Source organism: Paralichthys olivaceus, chromosome 16 (genome assembly GCF_024713975.1).
Source record: "Paralichthys olivaceus isolate ysfri-2021 chromosome 16, ASM2471397v2, whole genome shotgun sequence".
Taxonomy (NCBI): Eukaryota; Metazoa; Chordata; class Actinopteri; order Pleuronectiformes; family Paralichthyidae; genus Paralichthys; species Paralichthys olivaceus.
The window spans coordinates 1,219,988-1,235,420 of NC_091108.1; the positions used below are offsets into that span (position 1 = coordinate 1,219,988).

The window sequence follows — 15,433 nt, forward strand, 5'->3', positions numbered from 1 at the left end:
GCACAGCTTCTCACGCCTCCATTCTCTGCCGCCCCCTGCAGGCCAGTCCGAGCACCGCCTCACTGTCCCAGAGGACTTGTTGAAGGTTTCAAACATGTGATCAGAAGAAACTCCAGACATCCTGCATGTTAGGATCAAATAAAGTCAACTCCAGTCGTCCTTTAGAAAGTTCACTTTCTATGTGATATGGTGATAAACTTCATTCAAACATAAAAACACAGTGACAAGGTAAAGATGAAGGTAAACAAAAGAAACAGCTATTCACTCAGCATTAGAGCACAAACACAGAGAAGAATAAAAACAAGATGAATTATAATTTCATCTTTGCAATGCGACACTTCATTTATATATATATATATATATATATATATATATATATATATATATGTAAGAATATATATGTATAAATACATATAAGTTTGCATCATTCTTCATCTTCTGCATCTCAAGTATCCAAAGATAAAAGCTTTAATATCATAGTAATGAAAAACAGCAAATCCTCACATTAATGAGTCTGGAACCAGAAGAAGTTTCACCGAGAGACTGTCTTCACGTGTCAACTCGATCATCAGTCGGTTATTTCTGTAAACGAGAAGAAGCATGAGGAACAAAGTGTGGGACGTCTAACTGCTTCTCCACAGCTGCTGACGAACAACAGGTGAACTCAACAAGCTCCAGTTTAATGAAACTGAACTCAAGACTGATTCCTCTGTTGGGATCGTGTTTTCATCTGGAGTTTAAAAAGTCCCCTGCGGTCCGTCCGTCCAATCCCGAGGCAGCAATCTCTTCAACGAACCAATCACAACTGTCACACAGGAGAGAGAGGGTTAAAGGACGAGCGAGCACAAAATGACTCAAACCAGAGATGTAAAAATAAATGAATTTATTTGTGGAGATGTTTTTTTGTTTTTCCATGTGAACATTGGGGCCTCTTGTCTTCTAAATGCTGTATTACCTACACTTAAACACCAGGTGGCAGCGTTTGCACAGACCTGAGACCAAAGAACCTGCGAGAGAATTAAACCGTCACTGCTCCTTTTTGTTCAAGACGTTTTCTTTTCTCAGAGACTTTTTACTTTTCACCAAATGAGAAAATATTTTTCAACCAGTAGCGAAAGATTTGATCTTTCAAATAATCTGAAAACTGTAAATTTAATAAGTTTCATAAAAAGGAATCTCGATGCCTCTGAAACATAAGGAACAGCAACACATCAGCCCAGTGCATGCTGGGATGCTGAGTTTAGAGGGTGAGTGGATTATTACTTCAATGGATAAATTATATCAGTGGGGGGTCCAGCTAACTGCAGCCCCCTCCCCTCCTGCAGGGAGCATGAGGGGATTAGGAGGAGCTCTACCTGACCTCTGCTCCGAGCCGCTGATAAATCCTGAGTGTTCTGAGAGGATCCCACTGCCTGTGAACTAAAACTGACCCACAGGATCCTGCAGATCCTCCAGATCCTCCAGATCCTGCAGATCCTGCAGATCCTGCAGATCCTCTCTGTGTTTCCAAACAACAACAACAACAACAAAACTACAACAACAACAAGAGCCTCACAAGCGTCGGTTTGATCAAATCACAAAAACACAAACCAACCCTCGTTCCTGAAGGAGACATCAGGCCTTACAGAGACTTCTGCCTCCGTGAGTTTCACACAGTTGATGAACGTGATGAGGGAACACGTGATGAGGGAACACGTGATGAACATGCAGCGAGTGAGTGAGAAGAAAGATTCAACCTGAAGGCACCAGAGGAAGTTGATCATTTGAAAAGTCATCCCGGCATCATGTGACAGGAAGCTGTCGTGAGCATGCTGAAACACGCAGAGGTTACCCAGCAGCCCCGCACGCAGGTCGGCCTTCCACTCAAACTCAACACCTACACGTCAGCCCCGCCTCTCGAAAAGGTCGAGAGCCGCCGTGTCTCCTCCTCCACGCCATCGTGTGTTTGTGAGGGTGAAATCAGTGCGTCCAGTTTGACCCTCAGGACCGTCACTGTTACTTAACCTCTGTCAGCGGCCGGGACTCAGAGGTCAAGGGTCACTGAGGTGACACTGACAGGTCCTCCGTCCTCAGAGACGAGTTAGTGAGAGAATGTGGAGACACGTGAGGCGACGCAGGATCCGAAACACACGTTCACACAGATCTGATGATTTTCAGGCCGAAAGCTTCACGAATGTAAAAGTCAACATAACAGCTGTCGACTCGTTCCATCTGAACGTCCGTCTCTTCAGCCTCACACTCGACAGGTTTCATCAGAAGAAGAAAACAAGACACTGGTGGTGGTAACATGTACCAATGCTACAATAATAAACAAGTTCATATTCATGTCATGGAATCATCACTATAATAATAATAATATAATAGTAATAAAGAGAGAGGATGTCAGGCAGGAACCACCATCCAATACAGGGAGCAGCCATGATCCACGAGAACCTGCTGGGCGAGAGAGCACGAAGCTCAGGGGGAGGAGTTTAGTTAGCAATAACAACGACATAATACTACTACTACTACAACTACTACTACTACTGCTGCTACTACTACTACTACTGCCACTACTACTACTACTGCTGCTACTGCTACTACTACTACTACTGCTGCTACTACTACTACTGCTGCTGCTACTACTGCTGCTACTACTACTACTCCTACTACTACTGCTGCTGCTACTACTGCTGCTACTACTGCTACTACTACTACTACTGCTGCTACTACTACTCCTACTACTACTGCTACTACTGCTGCTACTACTGCTACTACTACTACTACTGCTGCTACTACTACTCCTACTACTACTGCTGCTACTACTACTACTACTGCTGCTACTACTACTCCTACTACTACTACTGCTACTACTACTACTACTGCTGCTACTACTACTACTGCTGCTACTACTGCTACTACTACTACTACTGCTGCTACTACTACTCCTACTACTACTGCTGCTACTACTACTACTACTGCTGCTACTACTACTCCTACTACTACTACTGCTACTACTACTACTACTGCTGCTACTACTACTCCTACTACTACTGCTACTACTGCTGCTACTACTGCTACTACTACTACTACTGCTGCTACTACTACTCCTACTACTACTGCTGCTACTACTACTACTACTGCCACTACTACTACTACTGCTGCTACTACTACTACTACTGCCACTACTACTACTACTGCTGCTACTACTACTACTACTACTGCTACTACTACAACTACAACTACTACTACTACTGCTACTACTGCTGCTACTACTACTACTACTGCCACTACTACTACTACTGCTGCTACTACTACTCCTACTACTACTGCTGCTACTACTACTACTACTGCTACTACTGCTGCTACTACTACTACTACTGCCACTACTACTACTACTGCTGCTACTACTACTCCTACTACTACTGCTGCTACTACTACTACTACTGCCACTACTACTACTACTGCTGCTACTACTACTCCTACTACTACTGCTGCTACTACTACTACTACTGCTACTACTACTACTGCTACTACTGCTGCTACTACTACTACTACTACAACTGATATACTACTACTACTACTTCTACTACTACTACTAATAATAACAATAACATAATAATTATAATAACAAATATAACAACAACATAATACTACTACTACTACAAATACTACTACTACTACAACTACTACTACTACTATTACTACTCCTACTACTGCTGCTACTACTACTCCTACTACTACTGCTGCTACTACTACTACTACTAATAATAATAATAATAATAATAACAACAACAACAACAACATAATACTACTACTACTACAACTACTACTACTATTACTACTCCTACTACTGCTGCTACTACTACTCCTACTACTACTGCTGCTACTACTACTACTACAACTACTACTAATAATAATAATAATAACAACAACACAATAATAATGATAATAACATAATAATAATAATAATGATAATATACTCTGTGTTTAAAGTACTTTTTAAACACAGAGTTTACAAAGTACTTTGACATCAAAACAAGAACAGTGAACTAAAGTGAACGGATTCGTTTCGCAGCTCAGTGAAAAGTCTCGTGTTGAATAAACAGATAAATAAACTGCTGCACTTTTTACAAACTTTTTTAAACTAGTTGGAGCTCATGATGGAGACACGTTCCTGTACCTGGCAGCACCTCCTCACTGGGATTCAGCCTGGTGTCAGCAGGAGGAGTCAGAGACTCAGGAGCAGGAGCAGGAGAAGGAGGAGCTTCAGGATTATTGTCCTCCAAAGACTCAGTCACTGATCCAGACTCTCACAAGTTTCACCGGCCTGGAATCAGCGCGCACGTTTGGCTGCGGACCAAAACAAACCGACCACCGAACCAGACGGAGCCGTGGAGCGTCGTGACGCACGGAGGCGCGCAGAGCGGGGGCGCACGGAGCCGAGTCCGCGCTCCGGGACCCGAGGAGCCCGAAGTTTGAGTCGTGTGTGCGGGAGTGTGCGCTGCAGCCGTGACCCATGAAACAAAGAGTAAATGTTCCACTGAGTCCGCGCGCATCATGGACTGAAGCCCCCGGAGCCGCTTCCTTTTGCTTTGCTTGGAATCGCACCATCAACCCATGAGTGGGGTCGAGCGGACAGTAGAGCCCCGGGGATTACAGTAACGAGGGCGATGGATAATTTCTTCAGGGAGGTAAGAACTTTAACTTCTCTCTCTGCGACATGTTGGACACTTGACTCTTCCTCTGTCCGGTAACTTTGACTCTGTGGCTTTGAGGACTTTGATCTATTTTGTATGTTGTCCTCTGCAGAGAGAGAGGGAGAGAAAGAGAGAGGGAGAGAAAGAGAGAGAGAGAGAGAAAGAAAGAGAGAGAGAGTTTCTCAGATCAACTCTGTCTCACACTGGGACTCAGTACCGACACATGGTGACTGTGATCGAAGGTCAAGGTTCAGTGAAACTCTCCAGAACCCTGGACTCATTAGACAATACCACACACGCGCATCGTGGCCGCCTGCAGGTACATCCCAGTAACTTCACCTCTCTCCCAGTGGGTCTGTGGTATTTCCGCTCCTCTCTCCTCGTTTCCTCCCAGAAAAAAAAACTTCAGTAAAGTTATAAATAGTCTGAACCCGCGTCCCAAGCTTCTGATTGGTCAGCCAGCAGAGAGACACTTGTTGAATGGACAGTTTTATTTGTCTCAAGGACTCGAGTCTCACATTTGTACAAACAAGCATCATCTGTAGATGATCACTCACAGACAATAAGGATCCAGAGCGTCACAGTTGTTTCAGTGAATGTTTCTTCTCTTTGTTTTTGTCTTGAGCTTCAACTTTTTAAAGAAAAACTTTTATTGATATCTTCGTCAGGACAGAAAGTTGTTTGATAATTATCGACCAGAGAAATCGATCGGTCTTCACTGTTTCTTCAGGGGTCAGCATTAACACGTTACTTCCTGCGTCCGTCTGCTTCCTGTCCGCTCACCTGGACGCTCCGGAGAATCTCCTGCTGCGTTGTTCATGTGTGAAAGACGAACTCTGGAGAAAGTCCGGACCCAGTTGTGCGGACATCCTCCGGAGTTCATGTCTGAAAACAACCTGCACTGAAGTCCGGATCATTTTCCTGAAATTTTCCAGATGTATGTGAGAATGAAAATGTCGGAGTTTATGCGTTTATGATAATCAGCTTGTGGTTCCTAAACGTTTTATCAGCTTCCTGTTTGAATGAAAGTTTTTCTTCTTCGTGGGAAATCAGCTCGTCCCGGCGTCACAGTAACTTTTCCTCTGGATACAGATGTGAGTTGTGTGACCAGTGTGTCGTAATGGTTTTGGTTTGTGTAACTGAGCTCTGCAGTGGGTTTCTTTGACGCACGGTGTGTGGACGAAGCTCTTTCACGAGTGGTGACTCATGACAATAATCTTTGTTTTACGATTAACGATCCACACCTCCTCCGTGATGACGTCGGCCAGGTAACGGCAGCAACACCTGAGTCACTCTGAGCGTTTGCAGTGTCCGTCAGCGCGGCGGCTGATTGGCTCACAAGAGGAAAACAAACGGTGGCCGCTCTGCTTCCTGGTTGAAAGATTTCTCTGCTTTCTCATTGGTGCGTTTTAAAAAACCCAGAGAGGGAAGAAGGGTCAAAGGTCACCTGACCCGCTGAGCTCGTAGGTGCCTGTGTGAGTAAAACAAACACTCGCAGCACAGTCGTGTTGGCACAGTTCCTCTGGAGCTCTCGCTCTGGAGAGAGAGGGGAGCAGGCGGGCGGCACAATGGTCTCAGATATCGTCCCGCCTGCCTCAGTATCTGCCAGCTAATCGCAGCTGAAACAAAGAGCCCAGTCTTTCAGGAGAAATCCATTTGACGGGGAAGTAAAAGCAGCGTCCCGCCGCAGACACTTCGAGCAGGAATGTGAAGCGGGAGGAAACCGGAGCGTTTCATATTTATACTGAAGACAGTTGAGATGAGGGACCCACAGAGACACTGTGTTGATAAAGGGAATCGAACCTTCGGCTGGTTCACTCCTTCAGTAAACGGTGCAGGCTGACAAACACAATGCATCATGGGTACATTCTGAATTTAGAAACAGCTTTGGGCTTTGTTTGACTTTAAGGTTCAAAGTGAAATATTAGTTGGTTTAATCCAGAATTTATTTTGGGTTCACGCTTTAAAAAATCTTCTCAGGAAACTTTTAGTTTTAATCCTGAGATTTCAGGTTTTACAAAAAGATTCCGTGTTTGAGGATCACAACATTCACTCTATGATGATGTCGTTCATTAGAAGTGTTTGTGTTTAATGGATGGACGCTGGACGATGACCCGTGTGAACGTGACGCTCTGAGAGAGAAGCCGTTACTTTCAGCACTTTGACGTCGAAACTACCTCGGAAAACTTTGTATGAGCTCTTTTTAAATGGCCGACGTGTTTAATGAGGTCAGAGGTCACGTGCTGCAGCCTCACCTCCGCTGACATTTACTCTGACGAGATGCAGCAAAGCCCCATTGTCCCAAACTGCAGAGACATGAATGTGTTGACAGTTTTCTCATCTCTAATTACTGAGCTGCAGCCAAAACACTCTGAGAGAGACTATAAACAGAATCCAGACTTCAGCGCCTCATCGCTCCGTCATGAAACACGGAGGAGTTTTCCTGTCCAGGGACGAGTCGTGTGCAGGTTTGAGTCTGACGCAGAGAAACGTGACCTGAGTTCCACTTTACTCTCTTCTAGAACTAGAATTAGGAAAATAAACGCTGACACAAGATTTTATTGTCTGTGTTGTTTATTCTGTTAATCGGACTCAGATTACGTCTTCAGTCTGGTTTCAGTCCACTCTTGGTCTAAACTTTGCATCAAAGCCACTGATCAGAAATCATGTGGAATATCGGCAGATCGTCGCCACTTTAATTCCTCACAAACATGACATCGAGGGAAAACAACCCTCTCCAGTGAGACCACGAGCAGCAGCTGTCGCAGGCAGGTTTCACTCAGGTTTCACTCAGGTTTCACTCAGGTTTCAAAGAGTCACGCTGCGCTCACTTGCTCCTCGGAAGGTCTCAGTTCCAAGTCGGTGTTCATGTGATGTGTTTTCATAATGTGTTAAAAACACGGACGCTGTAAACAACACGTGTTGAACTTATGTGTTTAAACGACAACTTGACTCCGCTTCAATATTCACATGATAACGAAGAAGAAAAGGGATCAGATGGGACAGACAGACAGATAATTCAAGACCTGCACGTTAAATAAAAGGGTCTTGTGAGACATCAACAAAGAGTTTTTTTACGAAAGTGAAAGTCACAGGTCTCAATAAAAGTTTCTTTAAAGCTGATTATAGTTTAAAAGTGATTAAAAGTGATGATGAACTCGTGGAACCAAAACCTTCCCCAACTAACCCTAACCCTAACCTGAGGTGGTGTTCACGTGAAGTTTACCAGTCAGGGACCAAATTTTCTGATTAGTCATCGTCCCACGACGTCTCACATCAGGTGACAGAAGGTCGGACTCGGCTGAGACGTGTTGCATTTAAGTGCCGTTCTGTCGGAGAATGAACCCAGAAAGAAAAACGTGAACCATTACATCAGCTGGAGCTTCGGCAGCCTGAGCTCAGTGTTGGCAGCGAGGGGCGTCCAGGTTTGAACTTCGCTGAGAGCCGCTGCTTCATGGTCGTCATAAAAAAGAAGACAGTTATATTTCCAAAATAAGCCTGTAAGAGTCTTTTTAAGATTCCTGCTTTTTATTCCTCTCTCCTTCGTTCCTTCTCCTCCCACGAGCTTCGGCCTCCTGCATTTCTCATTAAAGCCATAAAAAGTTAGAGGCCAGTCATCGAGGCTAATCGGCTCGTCACAGCTAACGGAGGCGCCACACCGCTCGAGTGATGATGTAGACGAAAGTCACCTGATCATCATGACGAGCTAGATAACGAAATGTTTGAGTACGATTCTGATACCTGGACTTCGCTCCAATATCGAGTAACGATCTAATCCCTGTAATGTACTTTAACAGCTGATTACTGTCATTGTTCTGCGACCTGACTCATACTCAACATGTATTTTAACTGTGGAATACGTGGAGGACGAGACCTCGTTCAGAAAATAGGTGAGGAAATAAACGAAACGTTTGAACACACCATGAGAGAGCATGCATCGTTTTATTTACACTAAAATAAAACGTGCGATCGTCTCGTCACTGAGTCACATGCTCATGCATGTTGTGACAAAAACAATGAAGTTATGACGTTCGACTTTTTCTCTCCGTCTCCTGCACAACTATCGTTAAAGTGCCTCGTAATTAAATATCCACGATAAAAAGAAACATCTTAACGAGGATGTTAACCACACCAGTTCCTCTGCTGTGTCACAGCCTCAGCTCCCTCCCCCGGTTCCTCCCAGGCCGAGCTGAAACCTGACGCCTGCGGAGCTGCGAGGAATTTAAACAACTTGCAGATTTGTCGTTTTGTGCACTGCAGAGCCCCCCCCCCCCCCCCCCCCCCCCCCTTAGACAACTGTGTTGGACGTGCAGCTGAAGTCTTGCACGTTTTGTACGGTCGGGACTTTGACAAGTGACCAATCAGAGACGGAGGAATTTGATCTGTTACTACAGGAGAACAGACGCCGCGGCGGTTTCTGGCCAAATCTATGCGGACGCGTCAACAAAGAATGTGAAGAAGCTCCAGTTCATTCTTGATCTCGGAAACAGCAACTTCACAAAACAAAAACAAATCCAGACCACAAGGTCGACTCACGTTGAGTCCTCACTGGACAGAACTGCCGGTCGTAACCGAGACGGTTCCTTTGTGACCACACGTGGAGTAGAAACGTCTTCATGTGATAACAGGTCTGGTGGATGCATAAAAATGTCACCACATGCAATTACTGAAACCAATTCTTTGTGCTGAAGGGACGCGACAGGAGCAAACACAACTCAACACTATTCTCTAAGATCTAATTATATGTTTAAAGCTTTCCTTCGTCATGAGACTCAAACAAAACAAAGAAAAACAGGGACATCCGCAGACTTTTGGCCACAAAGTGCAACAATGCACAGTCTTGATTCTTTGTTTGGCAAAAGTTCCGATCAAATCTTCTGGTGTCTTATTTCTGACATCACTTCAACGTTGAATGACAATAATAAAACACACAGCGAGGGGGCGGAGCCTGATGTCATGCCCTCTGTATGGGGGGGTGGGGGGGCAACTGTGACTGTGGGAAATCAAAGAGTTTCAGACCCAGACAGGAAGTGCAGTGTTGAATTTGTGTTGACTCTTCAGTGTGATGACACTCGTCCCTTCCTCCGTCCTCAACTCTTTGTTTCTTCTTCTCCTCCTGCTCCGTCTGCTCTCTCCTCAAAGTCTCCTGCCGGATGCCCCCGAGCATTCCTCTGGATCCTGACACTTCCTGACCGCTCTCGCTTTCCAGCTTCCTGCACACGCGTGTTCATGCAGAACACGGAGGAGCGATTTCATGTGAACGTTCACACTCTGCTATGAAATATTTCTGTAAAAGCTTGAAACATCAACCAAAGCGAGATCGTGCAGGAGCTGGACAGAGGAGGCGTCGTCCGCAGACATAAATCCCCGTCGTTTGAATCTGCAAACATCTGCACGTGATGAAGTGATGTGTGTTTGCAGCCGTGTTCCCTGTCGAGGGAAAGTAAAGTTTCAATGTTCAGGTGTTCACGAATGTTTAGAGTGTGAGCGTGGGTTCAGCTGCAGCTCGTGACCTTTGCCATCACCTTACACCCCCCCCCCCCCCCCCCCCCCCCCCTCCCCTCATTATTGTTCATGTTAAAATCCGTCAGTCCTCCTGTGTGTGCTGTGTCTGTACATTTTCCCCTCGGGTCAACCTGATGCACTGTACACGCTCGGGTCATCTCGTGGTTCAGTGGCTGCGGAGGCAAAATGTCAAAGATCCAGTGGAGTGAATCTGAGGAGCTCTCCTGACACTAATCCCTCAGCGTCCGGCTGCGATGTGGTTCCCCACCGTCCAAAAGCTCAATTAAAAGCAGGAATGGAAGTTTCTGGATCCGAAACCTGTTTGACTTGTTCCACTCTGCTGAGGAGTGTTTTGATCTGGGTTCATCAGACCTGCTGATTCAAATACTGACAATCTCTCCATCAGTTCATTCATTCATTCATTCATTCATTCATTGTTCAGGTTTTATTTCTGGTTCTGCAAAGTTTGTTCATTTCTTTCCTCGTCAGCTGCCTCAAATAATCATCCAAAGAAATAACTAAAGTGAAATAAACGGTCGTTCAGAAAAAGAGCTTTAAAGTTATAACTCTCGTCCTCACTTGATCTGGTTTAAAGAAAAACAAGATGTCATCTGCAAATTATTTAGATTTAATATTGAGATTTCATGCAGATTTGTTTTCGGTTGAAAGTTCCAACACCTGAAACCAGCTGAAGAGCATTCGGAGAACGCATACCTCCTCCGAGGCTAAAGAACTTTCTCTCTGTGTTCAAAACAAATGAATCTGGTTCTTCTTTGGGTCACGATCCACCCGTTCACAACGTGATATAGAAATCAGTTCAGTGGAAAACATAACTGCATCAGTGTGGGATTCATGAGACAGAAATCATGTGTTTTCACATGCTCCCATGCAGTTCGTTATAATTTATGAGACACAGACACCTACAGGCAGTTTACACCTGTCATACACACACACACACACACACACACACACACACACACACACACACCTGGTCCACAATATAAACCCACCTGTCCGTCAAACTGCTGTAATAGTTCAGTGGAAACACCTGCAGGAAGGAAGCCATCTTCTTTTTGTCCATTCCCTGCGGGGCAGAATAAAACACCTTTAAGGGCGAACACGTGTGGAGGCAGGTGTTTGGTCATACATGTCCCGTGTTGCTCTGACTTACTTCCATTCCACGTCGGCCTCTGCTCTACCCGGCTTTGTTAGTGGGCGTGTCACTAGTTGTCACATGACATCATCGGAAACTGAAAACGCACAATGAGTCAAAATGTCCACGATGAAAAATGTTTTTCATTCAACTTTAAAAGTTTGAATCGTCACAGACACAGTTCCTGGTCGGGTCTGAGAGAAAAGTGGGAGGGAGGTTATCTGATCCCAGATCTGTGTTCATGGTGGCTTCCTGGAAACCCCCGTACACACACACACACACACACACACACACACACACACACACACACACACACAGGATAGGCAAACCCAAAAAACCAAACATCCCATTTCCACTAATTAGCTCTCTCTCATGCGATCCTCCGAGGCCTCCTCAGGATACTTAGTGCTTCATCAGACTGTTTCTACTCCGGCTATCAGAGAGAGCTGAAGAGTTGAGTCATTAAAGATCTGACTCGATGTGGCCGATTGATTTTCCTCCCCTGTACGGAGCCAAAAAGGCGATCAGAGCTTCTCTGAAGCCCATTAAGAGTTTATCGCTCTTTGAATGATCGATGTACGGCTTCTTCTTTCACATTAATGTTCCGTTGTGTCTTCCGTTAGAGGGGTTTGGACTTCCAGAAACGGGAAGTCGCTCAGCAAGTCGTTGGATACGATTCTGCCTCGGAACAAGTGGATCGGTGTGACGCGAGGACGGAAGGTTGGCTGAAGAATTTAGACATCTGTCAGAAGAAGGACTTCAATTAGAAATTAAAACTTGGCTGAATCTTTCCGTCGATGTGTTGGCTGCATATATTGTTTCGTTGATTTAAACACTTTGCAACGATAAGTCTTGAAATCGCTGCTGACTGGGATCTCGACAGACCGAAGAACAACGTCTTGAACCTCCTGAGCCGAGTAAATTACAGAGGTGTGGAACAGCGGGTCAATGATGTCGTTGTAATCCAGATTCATCTGAGCGGCCGTCGTCTCGTTCATGTGTGAGGAATGTTGGCTGATGAACAAAGAATTTGTTTTTGTTGGTCTTGCTCAGGATTATTTTCGCGTGACTTGGTTTCACATGATTCTTGAACTGGAAACAAACACAGAACCATCTTCTCAACACCAAGGCACATTTTAAAAATCATAATATAATTTAGTGATTTGTTTCTTTTGTAGATTTGATCAAGATCCACTAATTCAAACTGTGCTCTTTTGTTTAAAACTTCTTCATTGAGTCAAGAACAAAACCGTTTCTAAGTTTGGTCTTGCTTTCAGACATGAACTCCGGAGAATGTCTGTACAATTGGGTCTGGACTTTCTCTGGAGTTCGTCTTTCACGCATGAACAACGCAGCAGGAGGTTCTCCGCTCAGCGCCCAGGTGGGGTGGGGGTGGGGAGAGGTTCGACTAACTCCTCTCTTGAGCTCTCGAGTGATGTTCATCTCAAACCTTCTCCTCGCGCTGTGTGAAATATGGTGATTCAAAGACACTTTATTTTGTTTACTAGTGCAGAGTAATTCTTATCTAATTCAATCCTCACCTCGCCACTTAACCCAGTTCCTCGCCGGCCAAGCCGCCAGAACTATTAGATCGTCTCTGCTTGTGCGCTCAGTGTCATTAAGTCATTCGAGGAAGTTGAGGGTGGAAGCGTGTCCCCGGATCAGGCCAGTTCCCGACAGACAGAATAAACAAGGTTATCTCTGCAGTTCACTGGGTCGAGCTGCTTCAAAGGGATTTTTCATACCTGAAGATCAAGGCTCGTTTCCTCCGGTCAGAGCTGACAGAGTCGTGGGGGATTCAGGAATCAGAGGCATTGGGTGAAAATGTAGGTCAGCGAGGACGAAACGAGACGAGAGGACAGAACAACTGAATACAGAGGAGCTGGCGTGGCGTTGGTTCAGGGTGTGTGTGTGTGTGTGTGTGTGTCTTCAGCCTTATGTTGAGAGTCTGGGTACAGAGGGACAGTGGAGTCGTGGATCATCCTTCAGGAGTCGTGTTATAAAGTTCTCGTAGTGTTTCCAACATGACGGGCCAGAGCTCAATCTTGAAAGGGAATTCCCAACACGCCAAGTCCCGCCCCCTGCTGCTCTACCCAGGCTCCTCCCCTCATCTGAATGTTCCCCTGACGTGTGAATTGCATGAAATGATGCTGCAGAAATCGAGTTTTTACTCACAACACACGGACACAGGTGTCCGCGCTTTTCAGCCAAAGCTCTGGATTCAAATCTCGCAGTTTTTCAGAGCAGCTGAATTCACGACCGCTCTACAAAATAGTGAAAATAGCGGTTTGTCTGTCTCCTGGCGTTTTGAAAAAGACAAATGTCTGAAAATGGGTTTAGATCGATGTGTGTTTCCTGTTCGTGATGGTGAAAACTTGTATAAGGAGAAGGAGAAGAAGTTGTAACTTTAAGATCCAGAACTGAAACAACCTTTAACAGGCTGCAGATCAGGTCCCAGTGAACTTCAGCGTGAATCTGTGCAGACACACAGTTTGTTTCTCAGGGTGAGACCGACTCTTTTCTCCAGTGCAACAAGGCGTCTGTTGTTCGTCCCCAGAAGAAAAGCGGAGAAAGGAAGACAGTATTTATATTCTGCCCGTTCGCTCGCTACGAGGCTGCGAAACCAGCGCCAGGCGACCACAGCTGGGAAACACATGGCAGCTCTGGCCTCAGCTGCCAGCCTGTAACACACACACACACACACACACACACACACACACACACACAGTTGTGTCTCTTCAGAGGACTTTGACTTATAACTTTTTACTCAAACTCAAACCTAAACTTACATGAACCTAAATCTAACCTGATCCAAACCTCAGAACACGTCCTCATCTTAAGTTTGAATTATTTACCTTGATTTTCGTCTCCACACAGAAACTGTGTAAATAGATTTAGTTCCCCACAACATGAACAATACACTGAACACACACACACACACACACACACACACACACGAATATGAACTCACAATTACACTAAACATCCGAACCACACGTATTGTAATTGTATGTGCACACACTTCTCTTTTTTTTTTTTGTTCCCTTTACCGCGCTTGCTTTCACACAAATGTCTTCCACGTGCACTCACATTCTCTCGTGCACTCTCACGCGCGGAGCAGGAGAAAGTAGGTCAGGTGGGCTTTAGCGAGGGGAGTTTGGTCATTTCCCCCCTTTTATGGGCCCGAGTGTTCCTCAGTGGTGGAAACTGGTCTGAGCTCAGTTTGGTTCAGTCTCTGACCCGGAGCTGAAGATCGTCACAAAGTTTACTTTCCTGAATTCAGAATTCCTCCACTCGTGTGAGTTTGGTCGCGGCGGCAGAGAAAAGTCGCTTCTTGTGCGTCGTTGTGGTGACTGAGTTCTTCATCTAGTTCTTTATCAACTCTGCTTTGACCCTTTAATGAAAAACAAAGTCGAGCAAACAGCCCGGCGCTGATTTTGCCGAACAGCTCTCGGACAGGAAAATAACGAGGAGCTGGTTCTGTCGCGGTCCTAAAGTCTGGAAAGTGGAATCTAAGGGCAGAAATCAAAGACACACTTTAACTGTCTGTTTATAAAAGTTTGTTTCAGGACATCCTGCTGACAGACCGGCCGTCAGATAAGTGAAAGTGTAAATCTGGTGAAATAAAACAGCAAACAAGGCTGAAACTAAAACTATGCAGTCTCATTGTTACCAGGCCACAGAGCTCCCTGACTAGCACCAGCACACAAAACCCCTTTTTCTGTGGATGCTGCATGTTTGACTCGACGCGGAGTAGAAAACAAGAAAGCAGCCGAGCAAGCATAACTGAGATTACAGCCTCGGTTTGTTGGATTCATGCAGTCGCTTTGTTCTGTAAATCACAAACAGCTTGAAAACGCCTCCTCACTCAGAAACAACGAATGAAGAAGAGGCGTTATTCATGCAGGCGACTCTCACACCTGCGGCCGACCTGTGGGGCCGACTCGTTCTCAGGGGGAAGTCGCGGGTTGAACTCAATAACTTTGTGTTTCTGGCATTTTAGTCTCTGTGATTAAACCAATAACAGCAGCAATAACCTGCTGATGTTACAGGAACACAAATGAAGAGAATATTGTTATGTTCAGTGTTTGAGCTG

The 15,433-nt window shown here is 45.3% G+C and overlaps 1 protein-coding gene and 1 long non-coding RNA gene across 2 annotated transcripts in view; one reads left to right on the forward strand and one right to left on the reverse strand.

Annotated features, from left to right (window-relative positions):
* Positions 1–3: 3 nt before the first annotated feature.
* On the reverse strand, positions 4–4,290 carry LOC138405115 (uncharacterized). Its single transcript, XR_011238814.1, has 4 exons — positions 4,163–4,290; positions 695–805; positions 505–582; positions 4–121 (listed from the first exon to the last, which is right to left on the reverse strand). It is a non-coding gene; the product is annotated as an uncharacterized lncRNA (long non-coding RNA).
* Positions 4,291–4,294: 4 nt separating this feature from the next.
* Positions 4,295–15,433, forward strand: part of myo10 (myosin X) — a 67,850-nt gene continuing 56,711 nt past the window's right edge. Inside the window, exon 1 of the mRNA XM_069511509.1 lies at positions 4,295–4,673. Within this exon, the coding sequence (XP_069367610.1) occupies positions 4,653–4,673 (21 nt within the window). The 5' untranslated portion in view covers positions 4,295–4,652. The remainder of the gene's footprint in view (positions 4,674–15,433) is intronic.